The following is a 26258-nucleotide window of genomic DNA, read 5'->3' on the forward strand; positions in this document are numbered from 1 at the left end:
AATCAGTTGTTCCATATCCAGTTCTAACTGTTGCTTCCTGTCCCACATAGAGATTTCTCAGGAGATAGATAAGGTGGTCAGACACTTCCATTTCTTTAAGAACTTGCCATAGTTTGCTGTGGTCCACACAGTCAAAGGCTTTTGCGTAGTGAATGAAGCAGAAGTAGATGTTTTTCTGGAACTCTCTGGCTTTCTCCATAATCCAGCACATGTTAGCAATTTGGTCTGTAGTTCCTCTGCACCTTCGGAATCCAGCTTGTACTTCTGGGAGTTCTCAGTCCACATACTGCTGAAGCCTACCTTGGAGGATTTTGAGCATAATCTTGCTAGCGTGTGAAATGAGTGCAATTGTATGGTAGTTGGAACATTTTTTGTTGCTGCCCTTCTTTGGGATTGGGATGTAGACTGAACTTTTCCAATCCTCTGGCCACTGCTGAGTTTTACAAAAATGCGCTGGCATATTGAGTGTAACACCTTAACATCATCATCTTTTAAGATTTTAAATAGTTTGACTAGAATGCCATCACCCCCACTGGCCTTTTTGTTAGCCATGCTTTCTAAGGCTCACTTGACTTCACTCTCCATGATGTCTGGCTGAAGGTCAGCAACCACACTATCTGGGTTGCCCAGAACATCCAGATCTTTCTGGTATAATTCCTCTGTGTATTCTTGCCACCTCTTCTTGAGGTCTTCTGCTTCTGTTAGGTCCCCATTATTTTTGTCCTTTATCATATCCATCTTTGCACAAAAGGTTCCTTTAATATCTCCAATTTTCTTGAACAGATCTCTGGTTTTTCCTTTTCTGTTATTTTCCTCTATATCTTTGCACTGTTCATTTAAGAAGGCCCTCTTGTCTCTCCTTGCTGTTCTTTGGAAGACACAGGTGGTTAGTCCACTCTATTGGCGTCATATCTTTGGTATTGCATTAGAACATATGCACATACAACTATCTAATTAAAGTAGCACCTTCTGTTTTAGAGAGTGAAAGTATTGATACCCAATACATCAACTATTCCTGATGCAAAAACAGCATAGTGCAGATACATATACATTTTACACAGATGTGTTTGTTGGATTACCATGTGAACATTTTAATAACCATCATTATTTAAACTATTTTCAGAATCTGAAGATGAATTTTTTGATGCCCTGAGTAGTCCTGTGGAAGACTTGCCATTTTTTGAAGCATCTTCAGGTTCCTTAACCAAGATGGGCAGTTTAAAAAAAAAGATCGCAAGACGAGAATCTTTGAAGAATATGATTGATTTCCAGCTAAGATTTGAAATATCTGAGGTAACAGAGATTTTACCATCTTCCACAGTAGTCTTATTTGCATGTCACTTCACGACTGATTCTAAAATAATAGTTTCCATCCTTCAACTATGCTGCATTCTTGTTATGATAGTTGCCTCATTTTCAAAAATAATGTAACTATTCCTGTGGTTGTCCTTACCTGTTCTCCCCATAGTATATATTGAGATTGGGTTCAGAATTTGCTAAGTGGAAGCAAAGTCATCCTACTACTTCCTTGCCACTATAGACAGCGAGTTCTGTGTCATTCAGAAACCTTTTGGGAGAAGGCAACCCTGAGGAAAATGCATTGGAGTACTTGCCATAGCAGTCAATGAAAATTGCTGAGGCACTCTGTTTGTATATACACTTCAGTATCTTCCCCACCCATCCACTAGTATCAGTTCTCTAGGTTTCAGAATGTCTTTCACAACCTTACTTATTCTGGAGTTAACAGAATCAAGGTATACCTAAGAAAATGTGGGTTTTTGTCTTTGCACCAACACATTATTTCATCAGTGTGGAGAAAGACATGCAACTTCACACCTGTTGCACCATATTCTCTCAGTGTGTACCATGAAACTTTTGGTTCTATTTATCCCATGTGTTCTTGATGTTGCCTATTATTGAGAGAAAATATCTGATGTATTTATTGAAGCTTTACAATTTGATTTTTGCAAACCAAACTCTTGCCTAAATTTATATTACATTCTATTCATTGTTTTATGGAGCTTTTGACACAAAGAAAGACAACTTTACTTGGAACTGCCAGAGACTCACCCAACACGTTAAGGGCTTTAAAAGTGACTAACATTTCACACAAGGCCTAGAAAAACACTGGAAATGAGTGGAGCTGGCACAGAATCAGTGTTTGACTCTGCCTCACTGTAACAGACAACTATGCTGTTGTCCCAGAAGTACAAGCTGGATTTTGAAGGGGCAGAGGAACTAGAGACCAAATTGCTAACATGTGCTGAATTATGGAGAAAGCCATAGAGTTCCAGAAAAACATCTACTTCTGCTTCATTGACTATGCAAAAGCCTTTGACTGTATTGACCACAACAAACTATGGCAAGTCCTTAAAGAAATGGGAGTGCCTGACCACCTTATCTATCTCCTGAGAAATCTCTATGTGGGACAGGAAGCAACAGTTAGAACTGGATATGGAGCAACTGATTGGTTCAAAATTGGGAAAGGAGTACGACAAGACTGTATATTGTCCCCCGGCTTATTTAATTTATATGCGGAATACATCATGCCGAAGGCTGGACTGGAGGAATCCCAAGGCAGAATTAAGATTGCCGGAAGAAATATCAACAACCTCCGATATGCAGATGATAGTACCACTCTGATGGCAGAAAGTGAGGAGGACTTCAGGAACCTCTTGATGAGGGTGAAAGAGGAGAGTGCAAAAAATGGTCTGACGCTCAACATAAAAAAAAACCCCTAAGATCATGGCCACTGGTTCGATCACCTCCTGGCCAATAGAAGGGGAAGATATGGAGGCAGTGACAGATTTTACTTTCTTGGTCTCCATGATCACTGCAGATGGTAACAGCTGTCACGAAATTAAAAGACTCCTACTTATTGGGAGGAAAGTGATGACAAACCTAGATAGCATCGTGAAAAGTGGAGATATCACTTGCTGACAAAGGTCTGCATAGTCAAAGCTATGGTTTTTCCAGTGGCGGTGTATGGAAGTGAGAGCTAGACCATAAAGAAGGCTGACCGCTGAAGAATTGATGCTTTTGAATTGTGGTGCTGTAGGAAACTCTTGAAAGTCCCCTGGACTGCAAGGAGAACAAACCTATCAATTCTAAAGGAAATCAACCCTGAGTGCTCCCTGGAAGGACAAATCCTGAAGCTGAGGCTCCAGTACTTTGGCCATCTCATGAGAAGAGAAGACTCCCTGGAAAAGACCTTGATGTTGGGAAAGTGTGAGGGCAAGAGGAGAAGGGGACGACAGAGGACGAGATGGATGGACAGTGTCATTGAAACTATCAACATGAATTTGACCCAACTCTGGCAGGCAGTGGAAGACAGGACGACCTGGCGTGCTGTGGTCCATCGGGTCACAAAGGGTCGGACACAACTTAACGACTAAACAACAACAATACTGTTGTACTGTGCACCATCCTATAAGGTAATCACACAAAGAACGCTTTACAGTAGTCCAGGTTGGAATCAGCCAGAGCAGGAATGACTATTGTAGCATCCACCTTCTCCACATAGAGATTTAGGTAGTGAATTACCTGAAATAGTTACACAGCCATAGATAGTGCTGAGTCCAAGAAAATTCTTAGGTTGTAAACTTGGTACTTCAGAAGAATTGCAACTCCAGTCAACCTTGTTAGCATACCTCCATTCTAATCAGCATGTTTCCCAATCCACAATACTCGCGGCTTTTGCTTAACAGGAGCCAGTTAGCTGACAGGAAATCCATGATGTCTCTACTGTTCCCACCTGATTCTTGGCGAGTCATGCCTGGTATTTATGTTTTTGGTATCTGATGTGTGTGGTGTGTAACATGCCATATATATGTCTCTTGTCTACTTAGATTTATATATCTCTCAGATATTTCCTTCAATTGTTAACAGCTGAATTTTACCAGTGTAGTAAATTGCTGAACTCTATAAATGGACAGAAGAAATGTAATAAACATTTCTATTGCTTTTAGAGAGATTATGAAGTATGAATCCCATTAATTACTAGACTAGCAACTTGTTGCTATGAGAAATAGTTGCTTTTTTTGGTCAGACTGGTGAGATGCTGCCAGTGTAAATTACCGAAACTGTAAGTTCCAGATCAACAATTTGCTGTATCAGCAAATGCTACCCATTGATCATGTTAACACATTTCAGTGTTTCATGGTCTAGGAGCTTTTTCCTCAGTATTTTGTATTTCCTTTTCATTTGTTTAAACACTAGGGAAGACTGATTTAAGAGGTGAAGCTACCCCTTTTCCATTGTGTTACTGAAGAATTGTGTATTACTAGATGATACTGAGAATCAGCTAATCCAAATCCCCCCAAAAATTAGTTTAAGGATTTCCTTATTAAGTGCAGAAGTAGTCAAAACTTCCTTCAAGTAGGTATGAAGCTCCTCTTTAGTTCAGATGGTTAGTGCAGTCTTGGTAGACTTTAATAAAGAAGACATAGATTTGAAAATCTGGTGGTTTCAGGTCACCAAATAACTTCTGAATGTTATTAGGCTGTACATGCTGCAGCCTGTCTATAACAATATTACTGGATAAAACCCTGACTGTATGAAAATGGTGGCATCCAAATCAGAAAGAAAGTGAACAGTTTTCTTTGCAGAATGTAATGCAAATTCTTCATAATGAACTTTTGAGGATTTACTGTAATTTGATTGATGTCATGATCCTCCAAAGAGCAGATTATGTAGCTCTTGGAGAATTCTATTGTGCAAATGCAGTGGTGGCAGAGAAATAAAATTTCTTTGCTGTTATCACAGAGTAAGGCCTAAGATGTTTGTTAGTTGTATTAAAATACACTTATCTCAAAGTTGTTGATATTTGATTTGATTTGATTTAGTTTGGTTTGTTGTGCTGTGGCTGTTGAGTCAGCTTAGTTCCTTGGAATATCAACATTGTAAAACTGCCCGATAATAGGATTTTGGATGCTTGCTAACTATTTCATTGATACCCCAAGGTACTTTCCTATTCTAAGCACATTTTTCTATTATTAAATAAGTCATCAGACCATTTCAAAATTACATAGCAAAATGTATAAATATAAATAAATGTATAAACTGATAATAGACAAGAATACATGCACAAGAAATTACCTTTCAAACAGCTATTTAAAACAAATCCCACTGACGCGGCAGGTAACCTCTTAGTGGTTATACCTAAGTAGTGGCATACCTCAACTAAACAAACCCCTTACCGACTTCTTGTTTCCTCAGGATTGCTGCTTTTACAGCAAAAATTGCCACTTTACAAGTTAAATGGAGGTTGTCCCCTTGTAATAAGTAAGTCATATTACTCTCAGCCCCAGCCCCCCGACGCTCCAAATAGGGTATTAAGTAAAGTTTTGTGATGTTAGCATATCATTGACAATGTGATAAATAATGTGCCAGATCTTCAACTTTTGCTGTCCCACAAATACACAGTCTATCCTGTATGGAAATGCCCTGATATCAGCCTTGTAACATCCTTGTAACCATTAGCTCAAAACGTAGGTGGATAAATACCATATGAAGATCTTTTATCATTGGAAAGAGCATGTATTTTTCTACCTGAAAAATGGTTTTAGACCTCGTTAGGCATTTCATAGATTGCACTGATGATAAAGCAACCATATCTGTTTGAGCTCTGATGTCAAATGCTCAAACACGCCCATTTTAAGCAGAGAACTGAGCTTTCGCAGATTCCCAAGAGACTCAGAAAACCATTCAGATCTATTAGTTTCTGGAGGTGGACTATTGAAATTTTATTCCCTTGAGGTGGGATTCCCACCCCCTGGTCTGAGGCCCAGTAGAGGGCCGTGGCCCTTTCAGGACCAGGCTGCGGAGACAGATCTACCGCCTCCCGCATGCACTCCCCCGTGCATGAGCGTGAGCACACCCCACTCCCGCGAGCACATCCCCTGCCCCTGCACATGCATGCGAGCGCCCACTCCCTGTGAGCACATCCTGCCTACCTGTGAGCACACCCCACACACCCCATGCATGTGCGTGAGTGCACCCCACCCCATGAGCACTTCCCCCACCCCCCATGCATGCGTGCAAGTGCGCTACCCGTGAGCGCTCACCCCACCAACAAGCATGGGAGATACTACACACACACAGCCCCTGGACCCCCAACTGGTCTGTGGATGGGAAAAGGTTGGGGGCCACTGCCCTAAGGGATAAGAGTCACCATTAAGTCAGGCTTGATCTGTTCATTACAACAGAGCTATTTTTAGCTTCCCTGCTAAGAAATGACTGACTGTACAGAAACCAAAAGTCTAGTATGTCCAGTCCTATGGTAGTGAAAAGTACTTATGGATTTCACAGTGGTGACAGAATTCTGGGCTTTTCCGGGCAAAAGGTATGTGTTGACATCTTCGCCTCTGGACCACCTCCATCTGTTCAGGCAGAGAAATTGTTAGATGGTAGGTTAGCTTGTGATGAAGTAGGATCTTTGCCTTATCTCAACTCTCCAGTGGCAGCTACAGATATTAAAAATTAATATTTTGTGTCTGCCTAGAATCTGAGACCACTCTATATGGGTGGTTGCATTACCTATGCACTGGATGTATGATATGCCACTAGATACAATCTGCAGGGTTGCTATCTGGTCCAACCAATGACTTATGTGCACCACTACAGACTTGGGCTTTCCAAGAGTTTCTTTTCAGCACTGCAGTCCTGTCAACAGCAATTTGGTGTGCCCTCTACCTGGTAAGATAGCTTGCTGATCACCCATATGCATGATGAAGAAGGATGTGTTGTCTGCCTCTGAGTTTGGTTCTTTGTGTGGTCATCTGTACATTCTCACATCCTGCCCTCCTCTCCTCTAACTAACCACAGGAAGTTCCTTTCCATTGAGCTGCCCTTTTTTTCACAACAGACTTTGGGACTGAGGCTTGGGTGGAAGGCCCTTATATTTACCGGGCGGGCGGGTGGACGGGGCTCTTACCAAAACAAATTCACATTTCCTTTTGCTCTAGAAGACTCTGAGGTGACTGCTCATGGTCAAGACAGATTATCTGTGTGTGAATGAACATATGACAATTCAAATAACCACAGTTACAGATAGGCAACCTGTCTTTCATTCCTGTGCTCTCATATGATATTTAGAGGCTTTGGGCAAAGAGCCAGAAGACAAAAGTCCTTTGCCAGGCCCTGGGAAATGGGAAGAAAACTGCCTCTGTCAATGTGAGTGCTGCTGCTCCCACCCAAGGCAGAGGTGACAATGAAACCTTCCTCTATTAGAATCTCCATAAATTCCAGACCTCCTGAGTTGCTTGAACATTACTTTATTAAAGTAAGACAGCTGTAGGAGAAATGTAGGGAACAACGACAGCCACTCTATGGCCTTCATAGATCTCACAAAGGCCTTTGATTTGGTTAGCAGCGATGGCCGTTTTAAAATACTTCCCAAGACTGGATGTCCACCTCGACTCCTTAACATCATCAGGTCCTTTCATGAGGAAATGAAGGGCACTGTAGTTTTTGATGGCTCAGCATCAGATCCCTTTGACACCCGAAGTGGCGTGAAACAGGGCTGTGTCCTCACGCCAACCCTGTTCGGGATGTTTTTTTGCTGTCATGCTGAAGCACACCTTTGGAAGTGCAACAGAAGGTGTCTATCTCCGGACTAGATCAGATGGAAAGCTCTTTAATCTCTCTAGATTGAGAGCAAAGACCAAAGTCCAACTGAAATGCATACGGGACCTCCTCTCCACCGATGATGCAGCCATTGTTGCCCACTCTGCTGAAGACCTACAACAACTCATGAATCGTTTTAGAAAGGCCTGCCAAGACATTGGACTAACAATCAGCCTGAAGAAAACACAAGTCATCGGCCAGTGTGTGGACTCGCCTCCCTCTATTACCATCTCCACAGAAGATTTAGAGGTTGTTAATAACTTTGTGTACCTTGGCTCAACAATCTCTGACACTCTCTCCCTAGATGTCGAGCTGGATAAACACATTGGTAAAGCAGTTACCATGTTCTCAAGACTCACAAAGAGAGTATGGCTTAATAAGAAGTTGATGGCCTATACCAAGATCCAGGTCTATAGCACCTATGTCCTGAGCACATTCCTGTACTGCAGTGAGTCCTGGCTTCTTTGTGCACGCCAGGTGAGGAAGCTGAACACGTTCCATATGCATTGTCTCCATTGGATTTTTGGTATCACCTGGCAGGACAAAGTTCCAAATAGAGTAGTCCTAGAACGAGCTCGAATTTTTAGCATTTGTACATTACTGAAACAGCGACGTCTACGTTGGCTTGGGCATGTCATGAAAATGGCTGATGGTCGGATTCCAAAAGATCTCCTGTATGGATAATTAGTGCAGGGAAATTGGCCCAGAGGGACACCACAGCTGCGATACAAGGATATCTGCAAGCAGATTCTGAAGGCCTTAGGAATGGACCTCAACAGATGAGAAACCCTGACATCTGAGCGTTCAGCTTGGAGACAGGCAGTGCATCATGGCCTCTCTCAATTTGAAGAGACCCTTGTCCAGCAGGCCGGGGCAAAGAGGCAGTCCCAAAAGCAGCAAAACCAGGGAGCAGGATAGGGGATAGATTGTATTTGTCTTCAGTGTGGAAGGGATTGGCACTCTCGAATTGGCCTTATCAGCCACACTAGATGCTGTTCCACGTCTTCTATACATAGCACGTTACCATAGTCTTTCGAGACTGAAGGATGCCTAATCTAATCTAATCTAACTTTATTAATGTAAGGTAATGAGCTACAAGAAAATATAGGGTGCCAGTCATGTCTTGCACCATCAATGTGCTGGGGCGGGTGAGTTAGCTCTATTAGCCCCTCAGACAAGTTCAGTCTCTTTCTGATTCTGTGTTTCCATCTGTGCTTCCAGTGCCCACTGTCTTGATGGTCCCATGTCTTCAACACCTTCTCAAGCTATCCTACAGTGAAATCTTATACTGCCAGCTGCTCACCAACAGTTAGATTCTCCAGCATCTCTTGTTGCAGCATCTGGTGCTCTTTTTGGCACCTGTGCCTTCATTGGATAGTAGCTGGGTGCCCTCAAAGGGATAGATGGTGGAGACAGTGCTGCTGTTGGGCTGAAGATGGGAACTCATCTGCTGCATCCTGTCCGCTTAGCAATGGGGACCTCTATCCAGACCCCTGTCCAGGGGTTCTGCACCAGTGTATAGACCACCTTCCCCAAAGCACAAAAATGGGGTCCCACTCTTCTTTTGTGTCTTTCCATTCCTTGATTCAGATACTGTTGTGTCATCCAAGCAGGTGCTTCCTTCTTCCTCCCTCTCTTTTATCCCTGACTCCTGCCCGAGGGACCTGGACCCTACCTCCTTGCCCACGTGGGTCTCATGATCTCCCTCATCCTCTATTTTGTTTGGAGCCTACCTTCCAGGCTCTGTGCCCTCCTGGAGCCCTGGTGCTATAGACTCTAAAGGGGCCTTTTTGGGGGTGGGGGTGACAACAGCCCACTAGTGGCACCTGGAACGACCCCCTCACAATCAGCTTCAGGTGTCCCAGGCCCTCCTCTCTGCAAGCTCCATCCCATTTTTATCAGGCACTAGCTGTAGGTTACAGAGCAGGGGAATGGAAAGGGTGGTATTATTGAGGAGCCATAGCAAATAGAGCTTTAATAGATTGATATAGGAGAATGGATCAGAAGTTGGATGGGGAAAAGGTACAGTATTGGGATAGACCAGAAGCATTCCAAGTTGATTGTACTGTTAAATTTCTGTTGTGTGTATGAATCGATATGATTCAGCCACATATGTTTATTGAGCTTTATAAACATATTTTGAAGGACTTTGCTCTGAAATGAAGGATTGTGTATTTCACATAATAAATTAATGAATAAATACCTGCCTAGCATTGGAATGATTATAAATGACTCACTGTCCCAGTATTGTTTTTATGCACAGGTGTTCCTTCAAGTGTGTCGTCTTATAGAAGGTGTTGAAAAACCGATTCTTCGCCTGGAAATTTTAAAGCTGGGCACTGAGCTTAAGTTAAGGACATATGATATGACTGCTACTGCTTTTCTTAGAGAGATTTGCTTATTATGTCCAGAATATATGGGTAAGTGCATTTCTTTTAAAATAATGGTTTGCTGATGAGAAATATCATTATTTGGGATGGAGGATAAATTCACTTGGTCCTCTTTTTTAAGTGAAAACTAATGTAACTTACATGCCTTGGATTAATTGGCATATGGAACAGTTATCCTTCAGGTAGAGAGACCATTTCTACAAATTTTGCAGTGTGCGTTTTTTACCTCAGAATTTGCATACAAAAATAATGTCTGCCATGGAGAGATATGTGTTAAATTTGTATGTTGTAGAAGTTGTGTATAAAAATAAATATTTTATATTTTGGTTGAGAGTGGAGTTTCAGATTGATGAAAAATAGGTGGAATGGACTTAAGAGTGAATGCACAATACTAATATGTATAGGCATACACTGAATTGTCCGTGCCTGCAAGAAGACCTGCTCTTCAGTATATGCAGTATTAAACTATTAAAAAGCCATTCGTTTGATGTGTTTAATTTCATAATCTAGCTATCTGTGAGAAATAATTCATGTGATCAGAAAGTTGGGTGAAAGTAACTCTCCCAATCTACTTCTGTAAATGACATATTTGTTATGAATGTTGCTATGTAAAAGGCTGAGCTTTACAGTGATTGAGTGCCCTTGAATAGGTTAATATAAAAGTGCAATTAAAAGATTAATGTTCACTTTTATCTTAGGAAGGTTGATTTTAAATCTGAGGAAACTTAATTACTTCTGCACAACTATCATGTTCATAATAGATTCTTTTTGTTGTAGTCTCTGTGCAGTTATACTGATGAGATTGCACCTGTGCAGGGCTACTCCTTTCATATCCTTGATACTGAGAGCTTTTTGACTGTTGGTCCTCCCCCTCCCCCTAAGCACAAACACTAGTGCTTCTTTCTTCAGTTTTACGTCATCTGTCCCAGTGACTGCACCCTGAGCTTTTCTGTCTTGAAAATGATTACCTTCTGTTGTTAGTGGAGCCACTACATTTTTCTTGTACTTGGTTTATTTAAAAGTTACTTACAGTCGCTGTTGTTGTTTATTTTTTAGAAATTTAGTAGTTGAATATTTATTTCTTCCTCAAGATCTATGGGCCCCTGACTTTTTCTTCAAATTATGTTTGGAGTGTTGTGGGGAAAATCACACAGCTGCCTTTTTTGCCTTAGAGACATAGGCAGAGGTAATTTATGTAGAATATGTTTGAGTTTTAATTCCAAAATAAGAATAAATAAAAGTGTTCTGTTGAAGTCTCATCTGTTTGAAAAGCCTTTGTTAACTACAACATCTATAGGTGTTACTATCTCAGGATCCATCACAGAGGCTGTTTGTCAGTCAAGCTGCTCACCAACAGTTAGATTCCTCAGCATCTCTTGTTGCAGCATCTGGTGCTCTTTTTGGCACCTATGCCTTCATTGGATAGTAGCTGGGTGCCCTCGAAAGGATAGATGGTGGAGACAGTGCTGCTGTTGGGCTGAAGATGGGAACTCATCTGCTGCATCCTGTCCGCTTAGCAATGGGGACCTCTATCTAGACCACTGTCCAGGAGTTCTGCACCAGTGTATAGTCCACCTTCTCCAAGACACAAAGTGGGGTCCCACTCTTCTTTTGTGTCTTTCCATTCCTTGCTATCAGATACCGTTGTGTCATCCAAGCAGGTGCTTCCTTCTTCCTCCCTCTCCTTTATCCCTGACTCCTGCCCGAGACTCCTGCCCGAGGGTCCTGAAAGTTCATTTGTTGTTATAGCCACTTCTTTGATAATTCAGTTAGGTCTTGCTTCATCATCAGTGCACTTGACATTGGCTTTGGCTCAGTGAGGCAAACCATCTTCTATTGACTCCATTGTCTTTGAAGAAAAAGGTGGTCTGTCACGGATTTGGCGACAGGAAAAACGCAGAGTTATTGAAGACACGTACAAGTTCTTATGCAAGACGGTTGTATTTACAAGTATTTACAGGTATTTACAGGCAGGCATCACATCAGCATGGCAGGAACTCTTTACACAAACTGACATAGTGGATAGCAGCAAATGGTGAAGAAAGAAGAGAATGATACACAGACACTGTCCACTTATATACATATACATGGCTTTTCTAGTCCAATCAGAAGACACATGACTTCATCTTCTGCACCTGGTGTCTTCTTATTTCCAGACATTGCATCATCTTCAGAGTGACTCAGCATACTCACATCTGTGCACAATGGCAGCTCCTTAATAATACATTTATTCAGGTTCAGGCCTACAAAATTTCTATATTCTGACATGGTTAAGTTAAAGAGAGACCAGCTTTCTGATCTGCCTGTAAAGAAGAGAAAGGAGGATGCTCTTTCACCAATAACTACTTTGGCAGTTCCATCAGTGGAGATGCAAGAAATTATTTCCATGCAACCATACGAAACCCTGCAGCAGCCACTAGTGATTCCTCCTCGTGCCATCCCTGTTGCCTTTCTTGATAGTTCTTCTTTGGGTTAGTAATGGAGGTAGCGCTGGAAGGGCATGCCTTGAAGCAAGTTCTGAGATTTCTTCACCACTCCAAGGACAGAAGAATTCCTGACATTACTGTAATCTGCATTCCTTTCAAATTAGAGACTGGGATGTAGGTACTTCAGTAGCCAGGACAACAGAGGTCTCATGGAGTCTGGCAAAATGAGGTATCAAGACCATGAACATCATGGGCCTATTTCAAGAGATGGACAACTTTGTCTATTGGATGGTCTATAATACTATCTGACAGATTGCCAGTCTGTTACTCTTCCCCTATGAAAATAATTTCCTGAGTAAGTGATGCAGATGACTTATCCTGACTGATTCAGAGGCCCAGATTGTTGAGATATTTCACTATAGTATCAACATGGTTTTATAGGAGCGACTTGGTTTGGGCTACAACTAGCCAGATGTAACCCATCTCTGTGTAATGAAAGAGGATTATAGCTTCTCCCCTCTGGAATGTCATAAGTATTGCCAAGGTCTTGGTGAAGACCCTTGGAACTCTTGAAAGGCCAAATAGGAGCATGTAAGCAGCCCCTTATCTCCAAAGAGATTTATGGGGGTGCCGGAGACTGGGATGAATCCGAAATCCAGACAAACCTCTGACTGCTGAGCAGAGCCCTTAGGTCTCAGCAAGGTCCTGTCTAAACTTCTTCCTCAAAAGCCAATCTCCTTTAGTAAGAAAGCAACACACACAGACAAATCCATGAGTTATACTCAGAATAATCTGGCTCTAAATCTTTGGTAGCAAACACACATGGCCAATTAGACATTCAGCTAGTCTGTACAAGAACCAATGCATGCAGATCAAATCATCACTGCTTTATTGAAAAGAATTGCTTTAGAAAAGGTTTCAGTTGATAATAAAATAGTTCAGTAGGTACATTTTCATATCAAGACAAACGGAATACTCCCCTCCCCACTCCAGCTAGAAAAATAAAGAAATAGAATTATGCTAACTAATAAAAAGCATAACACAGTCCATCTCACGTGTCTTGGGTCTTCACAGGCTGACGCTAGATGAAATCCAGTTGACTTCCATCAGTCCATGGTAGGAAAAATAGTCCATAGCAAAGTTATAATCCATTATGGGAAAAAGCACATGTCTGACCTTTTTCAGTCCAACTCCATCTTTTTCCAACTCTTTACCAACTTCCTTCTTCTTCCCAGAATTCTTCATAAGGAACACCCCCCCCGGGTCTTGTTGTCCCTCCTAACTTTCTCATGAGAGCTTGAGAGTTGTTATCATGTTTTGTGGCAGAATTATTTTGACTACGAAAGTCTCTGCTCTCTACTCATCTTAGCAACGAGATAATCAGAGAGCGAAGCTTCTCTGAAACAGCATGGAAAACTTTCCTACTACAGAGCAGACTTTAAATCAAGATGGATGCTATTGGGACAATCTTAGGACTACATATCCCATTCTAATACACATAAAAACACAAATCATCACATGCCCCCCCTGATATTCGTTAAAATTCAGAGCAGTAAATCTGATCTAATTTTAAGAAATCAAGCAAAAGTAACTAAAAAGTAATTCAAAGTAACTGGTTATATCTCAAACTTCAACTACAGATTAACTATTACAACACTGAAACATAGCACACTGTTGAATACATTGTTTCAACGTTCAGGTTCATAAGAATCTTCACAGTACATTCTAGAAAGACCATCTGCCACAACATTCAATTTTCCAGGAATGTGTTGAACTTCAAAATCAAAATCTTGCAATGTTAGACTCCATCTCAACAATTTTTGGTTGTGAGATTTCATCTTCTGCAACCAAACTAAAGCTCTGTGATCTGTTTGGAGTGTAAACTTACGCCCCCATAAGTAAGGTCTAAGTAAATTTAGAGACCAAAATATAGAAAGAGCCTCTTTTTCAGGTACTGCGTAATTTCTCTCTCTATCCAAGAGTTTTCTAGAGAAGTATGAGATAGGGTAAAGGTTCCCATCTTCTCCTTGCTGTAACAATACTGCTCCAAGGCCTAATTCAGAGGCATCTGTTTGTAAAATGAATGGTTTATCAAAATCAGGGGATTTCAGTATAGGTGCATCCATAATCTTAGCTTTTAAAGCATCAAAGGCACCTTGACACTCTGGTGTCCACTTTACCTTGACAGGCTGTCTCTTCTTAGTGAGCTCTGTCAGAGGTGAAGCCAAATGACTGAAATCAGGAATAAATTTTCTGTAGTAGCCAACTAGGCCCAAAAACGAGCGTACCTGTTTCTTAGTTTTTGGAATAGGCCAATCGTTAATAGATTGTACTTTAGCTTGCAGAGTCTGAATTTCTCCTTGCCCAATCAAATGACCTAAGTACATGACTTTTCCTTGCATCCATTGACATTTGCTGGCTTTGACTGTCAGTCCTGCTTGCTGAAGTCTGGACAAAACAGTTTCAATGTGAGACATGTGAGAATCAAAATCAGAACTGAAAATGGCAACATCATCAAGATAAGCACTTGCAAAAGGTAAACCTTGTAAAAGTTTGTCTATCATCCTTTGAAATGAAGCACCAGCATTCTTCAAACCAAATGGCAATCGTCGGAAACGGAAAGTTCCCACGTGCGTAATGAAAGCGGTCTTATCTCGTGAATCTTCAGCCAAATCGAGCTGCCAATAAGCATTCTTTAGATCGAGAATGCTGATAAACTTAGCCTTTGAAAGATGTTCAATTAAATCATCCATTCTAGGCAATGGGTATGGATCTGGAACAGTAACACTGTTTAACTTTCTGTAATCAACACAAAATCTTACTTCCTCGAGAATTTCACCCAGAGCGTTACGTTTTGGCACCAGTACCACTGGTGAAGCCCAAGGGGAGAATGACGGTTCAATCACCCCCAAAGATAACATCTTTTGTATCTCTTGTTCAATCTGGATAGCATGATTACCAATTGCTCTATATGGGCTAGACCGTATGGGCTGGGCATTGTTCTCAGTAGTTATCACATGACTGATCAATTTGGTGTAACCCGGTTTATCTGAGAACACATCTTGGTGTTGTTCTAAGATCTGGAACAACCTTTCCTTCTGATCAACGGTACCTGTTAAAACAAGATTATCAGACCATGTACTTGCATCTTGCAATTCAGACAACATATCAATAGGTTCATTTGCAGCATGAAAATATTCAGCATGACATTGAAAAACCATTGCAGATCTATCTTTGTACAGTTTCAAACTATTGACATGGTAAAGAACAGGTTTCTTATTAGAATCCAACATTTTGACAAGATAATTGACATTTCCCAGTTTTTGAACAATTTCACCTGGACCTTCCCAGACAACTTCTAGCTTAGAAGGTCTGAGTGGGTTCAGAACAAGTACCAAATCACCCACAGAAAATTCCCTGTGTCTGGATCTCTTGTCATGGAAGAACTTCTGACTTGCTTGAGCGTCTAACAAATTGTCTCTGGCCAACTCCTGGACAGCCAAGAGTTTCTCTTGAAGTTTTCTAACAAAATCAGCAACTGGCACAGTACTACTTTTAACCACACCTTCCCAATCAGATTTCAGGAAGTCCAATGGTCCTTGTAGATTTCTTCCAAACACCACCTCACTTGGAGAAAAGCCACCTAGTGAAGAATGAGCTGAGCTACGGTAAGCAAACAAAGCAAAAGGCAAAAGTTCATCCCAAATGTTTCCATATTCTTGGGTCAAAGTTTTAATCATCCTAAGCAAAGTTTGTTGACCTCTCTCCACCATACCATGAGATTGAGGATGATGGGCCGTGCTAAAACTGATGGTTATTCCACTTATCTCGCATATCTTGCGCATAAGTTCACTTGTAAAGGCTCCTGCTTGATCACAAATTATTTTGGATGGTACTCCAATACGCGAGCACAAGTCCACGATGATTCTAGCTATGGTGGTAGCTGTAAGGTTGCTAATAGCATAGGCTTCGATCCACCTACTGGCTGAACAGATGAAAGAAATGATGTATTTCTTCTTAGATTTAGTAGGAACAAAAGGTCCTAGCACATCCATTTGCAAACACTGGAACACTTGGTCAGGAATCTCCATAATCTGCATTTCGGCCTTTACCTTGTCAGTTTGATGGCCTGTGCGTTGGCAATAGTCACAAGAACTGACATAGTCCTTTACAGTTTTTGAAATACCAGGCCAGTAAAAATGTTGAGAAATCCTCTTTAGGGTTTTTTGTATTCCCTGGTGCCCACTACTCGGATGGTCATGAGCCATTTCTAGTATTCTCAGTCTATATTCAGTAGGCACGACTAACTGTTGAATAGGTTGGGCATCCAAGTTGGATTTGGGAAAATATTCCCTGTACAAAAGTCCATTTTCTCCCCACAGGAAACTAACTTGCTGATGCACAGGACGTTCAGCATAGTTGTCTGCTTGTGACCTCAAAGAAGCTAGAGTGGGATCATTAAGTTGCTTCATTCTAAAGTCCTCCGATCCCATTGGGGTCACATTCTCCATTTTAGTTTCAGTTGTAGCTGCATTATCAGGTTTGGTCACAAGAGGCTGCTGTTGCATAAGGTCTCCATCTGAGCTATCCTCAGTGGATTCCTGCTCCAGTTCAGGACCATGCATCTCCCTACTTTGAGAACGTGTGACTACCTGCATCGAAGCCGCATTTTGACTTTGCATGTGATCCAAAAAGGCAAGATCATTTCCAAGCAGGAAATCAGGTTTTCCCTCATGGGTTAGGATATGTTTTGCAGCTGACCAGGACTTGTAGGTAATTTTTACATATGCCAAAGGAACAAACTTCTGCTCAGTCTCTATGGACCCATAAGTTTTTATTGGACACCTCAGATTGTTCAGAATCAAGGTGGGGTCTAGAAACTGTCGACTTATCGAAGAAATGTCAGCACCCGAGTCACGAAAAGCGCTCAAAGCCATATCGCCTGTTGGTGTGTGCAAGAAGACTACCTCAGTGAACGAGCGGGTCACCCAGTCCCTCTGTGCATCTGGCACTATGCATTCAGGGTCCATAACAGAAAACCTCTCTCCTGATGCCGTCTCTTTTACAATTTCTGAGGAAATTGAAGCAATTTGTAAGTCCAAAATTCTAGGCACATATTGGTTTACTGCTGCCTGCATTCCACTGGCTTGCGAAGGGGTTACAGTTAAGTTAACTCCTTCCTGACTCTGTGAAGGTACAATGCTTGACTGGTGAGGCACAGAAACTGCATTACTGGCAGCTGGCACTTGCTGAGTTCCCGCTGGTCCAGAACTTACATACGCCATCTTGGGAGTGCCTGCTTTAGATCTGCGTGGAGCTGGGACAGGTGTTTTTCTAGCTGGCTCCTTAACTTGGCTAGTTGGCACATTCAACCTTGGGCAATCTCGTCGCAGATGAGAGCCAACACATTCAAAACATTTAAGAGGTGTTTTACTCTGGCTAGGAGCTAGGCTCCTGCGTTGTTCAAATGAACTTTGCCTGGGCTCTTGAGAAAAAGACTTTCTAAACTCAGGCTGACTCTGTCTCTTAGGCACTACTGGTGCAGTCTTTACCCTAACAGCTGGTTCAGGCCTTTTAAAGGAGAGAATTTCATCAGTTTTTAAAGCAAGGGTTTGCAAGTCTTTGTAGTCTCTCTCCAACAAAGTACTCCTTATTTCTGAAGGCACCAAATTAAGAAAATGCTCCTTGTACAACACAGTTCTTAAATCCTCAAAGGTACTGACTCCCAAGGAGCTCAACCACTGATCACCTAGATGTTCTATCTTGTCAGCTAGTGCAGAATAACACTCATTAGGCTGCTTTTTCAGTTTTCTAAAGTTCTGCCTCAGTATTTCCAAAGTAAAACCAAATTTTCTCTTTACTACCTCTTTAAAAATAGGCCAGTCAGTGTCCTCACCAGATAATTTGGCTACAATGTTGGCAAGTTGCCCAGAACACTGCGTACGCATTAACTGGAGGTACCAGGCTTCAGGTATCCTAAGATCTCTACACGCTTGTTCATATATAGATAAAAATGATAAGATATCATCGCCATCATGGTAGTAAGGTAGATTGCTTCTATCAACACTGGCTATTGAGTTCTTAAACTCCTCTTTTTCCTTCAGCTCATAAACCAAATGCTCCACCTTTTTCTCTCTGTACTGCTTCAATAACTGATCAGCAATGTTCTGATTATGAATAGATTGAGTGTGACAAGCAACAAAATCTGCAAACATCATTGTTAACTTATCCACTGGAGATAGACTCTTGTTAGGATCAGGACCCTCAGCACCGGCTGCTGCTGCTGCCGCTCCTGCTGTTCCATCAGAAATGTCCCTGGCTGGCACTCCCCTCCCTACTGGAGTGCTGGCACCCGCCATTTCCTCTGCCTGATCCATCTGTTGCAACCTAGACCAAGTCTGATCTGGATCAGATCCAAGTAGGTCCTGGATGTCCTGTGCTGGGAGTTTAGCCATTATATTGCCCTTTTGTAATTCCCTTCTTAGTTGTGAAGAACCATAAGTAATCCTTTGCTTAGCTCCACTTTGAGTCAAGACGTCGTGTTCAACAGCCTCCAAAAGCTCTTGATGCAAGGCCTTCGTATCTTTACTAACCAAAGGCAGTCTAGCAGATGCACCACCAATCTTAACTTTTCTCTGAGTCACAAACTGCTCTCCATGCAACTCCAAAAATTCTTCTCCTTCTAAGTGTTGCTCCATGCAAGCTGCAACTAACGCAGACGCCAAGTTGACCCAAAAGGAAAATTCTCTCCCTGCCCCTGTAGCCGAAACTGTAGGGCGAGGGCAAAGCCATAAAACACTCTGGCAAAAAACAGCCCTACCCTGGAGCTTCAGAAGGGCGACCGCTTACTTGCATGAAAATGCCCACTCATTAAACAGCCCAATTACATAACCAAAGCATTAGTTCTTAACAGACTTCGCTTGAAAGCTAAGTCTTTCTTTAAGACCCTTAGCTGAAAAGAAAAATGCAATATAGCTGATTTATAGCCCTTCAAAGTAAATAGCGTGGAAGAAATCCCTCTGCCAAGGCTTGGGATTTCCCAGCTGTGAAAAGCACATGCATCGAGATGCTTGCTGCTTTCAACTTAAGCCAAAGTAAACGCAATAAATCAAAGCCCGTGTTTCATGTCACCGCTGCCAACCATGTAAGCAGCCCCTTATCTCCAAAGAGATTTATGGGGGTGCCGGAGACTGGGATGAATCCGAAATCCAGACAAACCTCTGACTGCTGAGCAGAGCCCTTAGGTCTCAGCAAGGTCCTGTCTAAACTTCTTCCTCAAAAGCCAATCTCCTTTAGTAAGAAAGCAACACACACAGACAAATCCATGAGTTATACTCAGAATAATCTGGCTCTAAATCTTTGGTAGCAAACACACATGGCCAATTAGACATTCAGCTAGTCTGTACAAGAACCAATGCATGCAGATCAAATCATCACTGCTTTATTGAAAAGAATTGCTTTAGAAAAGGTTTCAGTTGATAATAAAATAGTTCAGTAGGTACATTTTCATATCAAGACAAACGGAATACTCCCCTCCCCACTCCAGCTAGAAAAATAAAGAAATAGAATTATGCTAACTAATAAAAAGCATAACACAGTCCATCTCACGTGTCTTGGGTCTTCACAGGCTGACGCTAGATGAAATCCAGTTGACTTCCATCAGTCCATGGTAGGAAAAATAGTCCATAGCAAAGTTATAATCCATTATGGGAAAAAGCACATGTCTGACCTTTCTCAGTCCAACTCCATCTTTTTCCAACTCTTTACCAACTTCCTTCTTCTTCCCAGAATTCTTCATAAGGAACACCCCCCCCCGGGTCTTGTTGTCCCTCCTAACTTTCTCATGAGAGCTTGAGAGTTGTTATCATGTTTTGTGGCAGAATTATTTTGACTACGAAAGTCTCTGCTCTCTACTCATCTTAGCAACGAGATAATCAGAGAGCGAAGCTTCTCTGAAACAGCATGAAAAACTTTCCTACTACAGAGCAGACTTTAAATCAAGATGGATGCTATTGGGACAATCTTAGGACTACATATCCCATTCTAATACACATAAAAACACAAATCATCACAGAGCATCTGTTAATGAAATCAGTTTCACTCAGCGAAAACTTGAGGTGTTTCTAATGGGAGAGATGTATGGCAATGTGAAAAAAGCCATCTTTCAATTCTATCGTCACCAATCAAACATTTTCCTTCAGAAGGGGAAGATCAGTGAAGGTCATCATGGAAAAATGTTTTGTAGTGACATTAGCACTGATGCCTCAAATATCTAAAATATGACAAAAACCGTCCAGTCTTCTTCAGTAACATGTAATACCAAGCCAAGTTCCCAGTGGGGCTAGTCAGTACCAGTTCTCCAGCACTCTTTTCGAGACGTTTCACTTTTTCTTGGACAGATATTTCTGGTGCAGTCAAACAAAAAACATCTATTGGCAGATGAAAATCAAGCTCTCTACAACAGCCCTTCTGAATTATAGTAAGGACCCACTGATTTAGTATTGATGTTATTACAGACTTGAAAATGTAGGTGAGCCTGGTACTGGAGGTGGCAGGACTGGCATAGAATGAGGTAGCTTGATGTTGTGGAGCTCCCTCTGGAGTTCAATGGCCTGTAGTTTCCTTGGTATTGATGGTGAACTTTAAGGTGGTAATATGGATGGTGTAGGCTTGTAGAGCATTTCACAGGATTCCTACTGGTTCCATAGTGCAGGTTGCCTCTGATAACTCCTTATGGCATTGGACATAAACAAGGAGATACCAGGTAGACCTAGCATTATGTCTTTGGCTGTTTTGCATATGATCCTCCTTGTGGTACATGTGCCATGGACGTGAACCATCTGGCAGACCAGGGGTGTGCACAAATTGGCTTTATCTCCTTGACAGGATATTCTGCATGTTGGGTCAACCAGGCATTGATGTTTTCACTTCTAGGAGCAATAGAAGACTCTGTGCTACAGCAAATTGAGGATCAGAAGGAGCTTCCTCATGGATAATCTGCTGCAGTCCTACAAGGACAAAAATCTCTGTTTCTGTCATCCCTGTAACTAACCAGTGTGGTAGCAAAGCTCTGAACTGAGAGGCCATGTGGGACCCTGATAGCAGCAGAATCCTTGGTTCCATTTTCTAGTTCAGCTCAGATAGAGAGTCTTCTGCTGGCTTTCTCTCTGCTGAAGATGTCATCTTCAGGGGTGCAGGGTCAGCCCTTCATCCTGACATCAGTACTCCATGCCTCATGCTATGAAGGATTTGACCTGGCCTTTGAAAGGACAATCCATTTCAGCCCAGAGATTTGCTAGATGGATTGCTAAAGCAATTACACTGGCTTACCAACTGGATAAGAAACTTCTTGGCAACTTTAGGAGCCATTCCATAAGAGCTTGACTATTTTGATGGCATTGTTACTCTGTACTTACTGAAATTGTACAGAGTTGCCCTTTGGTCAAAACCATCAACAGTTATACAGCTCTACCAGTTGGACATTAGAGGCCAGAGGGATGCTTCTTTTGGCAAGGCTGTCAGCCATGCTGCAATAACTCCAAGTGCCTTTCTGTCTGCCAGGCACACTTGATGGTTAGCAGTAAGCTCTTGAATGCATATTGACCATGACGAAGAAAACCTGGATACTTCTTGTTTGTTCAAGTAATCTTCTATGGATTGCATGATCCTCCCTCCTCCTGTCTTCACCATCAATGGTTTAATGACAGTGACAGCTGTGTCATCAGATTTTTAAGTGAGGGAAGAAACTCTGGAGCATGAACCAGAGATCCAAAAGGGATAGTTCTGTGCAGGTGCAAACCCATCAGTGTGAATGCATAGAAAACCACTCAAATAAAAAAGATCACAAGAAGCAACCCACTTGTCTCCTGAAACTAGAGTAGTCAGTGTAGATCTCTCTGATCACCATTTTCATTTGAAATTGACATCACCTCACTCTTTTATTATCAGCACTGCTATCTATGAGGTGTTTAGTACAGTATGTGCAAGATAAAGAATTGCCTACCCTACTGCTCACAATGGTTATTTTCTGTGCCCATTAATATCTCTGCAGATACAATCCAATACAAAAAAATTCTTGTTCCATTTTTTCTACAAACTTGCATTTTCTGCTCAATAAAAATATTTGCAGGCAACTTTACCGAAAATATACAAGCAATAAAGTAATTAAAACATATTTTAAAAATAATGGTAATGATAAAAAGAATATTATTATCATAAAAATCAGTCCCATTGAGAGTTAAAAGGCTTGTGAAAATAAAAAGATCCTTTTCTGTGCTCCCAGAAGGGCATCAAAATATGTATCAATCAAGGTTTCTTGGGAAAGAGCCTTTTCTCAACAAAGTGTACCAGGTGACAATTTCTGTTTCCCCAGTCTCTTATGTCACTCAGGGGAGTTGTGGGTGGATGAGAACACTGTAAGTATCATGATTAGTACTCTATTTTGTATTTAAAATCCATGTTTGCATAGGGCGCATGTGATAAAATATTATCTAGTTTTACAGACTCACTTGATAATTCCTGCTTTGGTTGTTTTCCTTGAAGCCTAATGATTTCTACAATAAAAATAATACTTTATTGGCCTGATTTATGCATCTAATCAATTTATTTCAGTTTTTGAAAGAATTTGTAGGGATGTTCTTATCTGTGATTAGCATATTGCTTGTTAAGATGTTGTTTTGCCCTTTGTTGTGCATCATACAACATTATGTGAAATGTTTGTTTTGTTAAGGTCCTAATGTTAAGGTGTTTTTTTAATTAGATGATAAAAACAAGCCAGTTTACATCATTTCAACACTGGATAATATGGTGGATGATCTTCTAGCAATTGAATACATAAAGGTACTGGGAAAGATTTCACACCATTCTTTTAACCATTCTGCTGATGGCTTTTTATATACCCGTATTTGAAAATAGTAAAATTTTATTCTCTAAGAACTTAGTGAACCAGCAAATGAATATTGACACAGACTAATGTCTTTATACCTTTCTGGATAGCTCAGTGAGTTAGGTGTCTGTTTGCAGAGCCAAAGGTTGGGAGTTTGATTCCTCGCTATGACTTGCAGAAGAAGAGCCAGCTTGTGTGCCCCTGGGCAAGCTCCACAATCCCGGGGGGGGGGGGGGGAGAGAGAACACACACACACACAAAGAAGGGGATGATAAACTACTTCTGAGTACTGCATTCTTTTCTTAGAAAACCCTAAAAAGAGTCACCATATGTCAGAATTGACTTGACAGCACATAACAACAACAACAACAACAACAACAACAACAACAACAACTATTATTATTATTATTACATTACCCAGACCTCTGGGTAGTGTGGGCGGCATATAAATTAAATAAATAAAAAAAATAAAAAAATAAATATTCATATTGGAGAGGTGAGAGCAAGTATGTGTGTTGCCAGACTTCTGCCCTTCTTGGTTCATAAAAGCTGCTAGGGATGAATAGCAGAGTGAGTAAAAAGATTAGTGAATTAGTGTTCCAACATTCCTAAAGAGAGCATAAACCATTTGGAGCTTCCTTAGTAGATTATCACCATCCATATTCCAGTACTCCATGTGTGGGCAAAAATGTTGGAACATGTTGTAGCATTCTAGTTTGGGGGTTGCTGATGGGATGGCTTATTAAGATCTTTTTTATTCTGAATTCAGGCCTGTTTACGGGATGGAAACTGCTTTGGTTGCCTTGATCTATAATCTAAATTGAGAACTGAACAAAAGGAATGTGTCCCTTTTGTTTCTGCTAGATCTCTTAGCAGTTTTTTTAAAACCATCAAGCATGATTTTTTTTTCTGGGTTGCCTCTGGGATTTGGAGGTACCATTTTGTGATGTTTGTGATTGTTCCTGGAAGGATGAACTCAAAAGGTGATCCTGGCAGATTCTTGTTCAGTGTTGTGACCACTGGCTTGTAGGGTAGATTTGAAACATGATAGCTAAAAGGTTTTGCCTTCCACATTAATCTGGAAGGCAAAACCACACAGGAGTTTCCTGCTGTTATGCTTTCCCTCAGTTTTTGCCAGGTTGTCACGACAGAAAGTAGGTTGTGGACTGGAGAGACACTTGGGCTAGTTTGTCAGACTGGATATGTTAGGATAAAATACTGTGGATCTGGTTATAAACATGTATCACTAAAGTTTGCACATAGTTCTATATGCATGATGTTTCAAATTTTAATATTTTTTCCCTCTGGTAACAGGCAGACATTAATGCTCCAGAACTGAAAACGACTTACAAGAATGTTCTACAGTTGATAAAGGTAGTACTGATGTTTTCTTCATATAATACTGCTATGTCAAGAATATATATAATTAAAATATATTCTCACTAAAGTTACTTTGTTGTTAGGTGAATTTTTCTTCCATAGATATCCATTTACATACAGAAGCACTTCTCAGCACTATGAATTTTATAAATAATCTTATGCCAGTACAAGAGACAGCTCCAGTAGAGGTTATACAGGAAAAAGAAGAGAAGAGGGAAGTTCTAAAGAAACTGAGTAAGGTTTTTTGTTTGTTTGTTTGTTTCAAGCTTGTGTCAGTGCTAACTACATTTCAGTTTGGTTTTTGCTGAATAGTCATTTGTAGACTGTTCTAAGTACAGTGGTGCCTTGCTTGACGAGGATAATCCGTTCCGTTGAAATCGCTGTTAAGCGAAATCCTCGTCAAGAGAAATTAAAAAACCCATTGAAATGCATTGAAAACCAGTTCAATGCATTCCAATGGGTTAAATACCTCAGTGTCCAGCGAAGATCCTCCATAGGGGGACCATTTTCTGGTGCCTGTAAAGCGAGGAATCTGTCCTAAAGCACAGCGTGGAGCCATTTTGCACAGCGAGTGGCCATTTTAGAGCCGCCGATCAGCTGTTTTAAAATAGTCGTCTAGCGAAAAATGGGTTCCCGAAGCAGGGAACCGATCATTGTTAAGCAATTTTTCCCCATAGGAGCATCATTTTGCGATCGCAATAGTGATCGCAAAAACTTCATCGTAAAGCGGTTTCGTCATTTAACAAGGTAATCTTTAAGCAAGGCACCACTGTAACTGTATAAATGTTTCCTTCAGTACTGGAAATTTTTAATTGCATTCAGCTGCCCAGCTTTCACCTAAAATGATTGTGGTGTATGTATACACAGTGGGGAGTGAAAATAAATTGGAATATTTTTTTTAAGTGATCAATAGTATAGATGTTGATAGATGATGGAGAATATTTGTGGAGAATTTTTTTCCTTTTTATTTCCATGTATGACTTTGTACAAATTGAGGAAATGTCTCGAGTACAAAGCTGCATTTTTTCTAGAGCTGCCATTCACATTTGACACTAGATTCCAAAGTGTGATTTGAGGATTAGAAAGAACAAGTGATTGAAGGGACCGTGTCCCCATTATGAAGCTATGCCTTTGTATAACCTTCCTCAGTACAAGACTTGACAGAGACATTTCTTTGAAATGTTTAGACTTGAGGTTTTGGAAAAATACTCTTGAAAACACTGGTGACTGGAGTTCAATGAGACATGTAAAGAAACAAACGTAATGAAAACAAAAACTATGTGTAGATTTCTACTTTGTTTAATTGCTTTTCTTGTGAAATTGTGCCTTTGTACAAATGTCTACCATAGGAGTAGGCAAAAGTGGCCTGCTAAATATTTTTGGCTTATATCTCACATTAACCATGTCCAGCATAGCCAATGGTGAGAAATTAAAGAAGTTGCAGTGCAGCAGGATCTATAGGGCTACAGTTCCTCAACTCTATATTGAAATTCAGATCTCTAATTGGAAGTATTATTACTATTGTTTCACTTATTTTGCTTTTTACTTCCA

At 41.0% G+C, this 26258-nt stretch overlaps 1 protein-coding gene across 5 annotated transcripts in view; it reads left to right on the forward strand.

The window, feature by feature from the left end:
- Positions 1–26258, forward strand: part of VPS13A (vacuolar protein sorting 13 homolog A) — a 240710-nt gene that overhangs the window by 75840 nt on the left and 138612 nt on the right. For all 5 annotated transcript variants that reach the window (XR_013541528.1, XR_013541529.1, XM_020787771.3 and 2 more), the window contains exons 25-29: positions 1124–1293; positions 9890–10046; positions 23202–23281; positions 24642–24701; positions 24791–24941. Coding sequence is in view for 3 of the 5 variants with exons in the window: in XM_020787771.3 (XP_020643430.3) it covers positions 1124–1293; positions 9890–10046; positions 23202–23281; positions 24642–24701; positions 24791–24941 (618 nt within the window). In the remaining 2 variants the exon portion in view is untranslated. The remainder of the gene's footprint in view (positions 1–1123; positions 1294–9889; positions 10047–23201; positions 23282–24641; positions 24702–24790; positions 24942–26258) is intronic.

This window comes from Pogona vitticeps, chromosome 2, assembly GCF_051106095.1.
Source record: "Pogona vitticeps strain Pit_001003342236 chromosome 2, PviZW2.1, whole genome shotgun sequence".
Classification (NCBI taxonomy): Eukaryota; Metazoa; Chordata; class Lepidosauria; order Squamata; family Agamidae; genus Pogona; species Pogona vitticeps.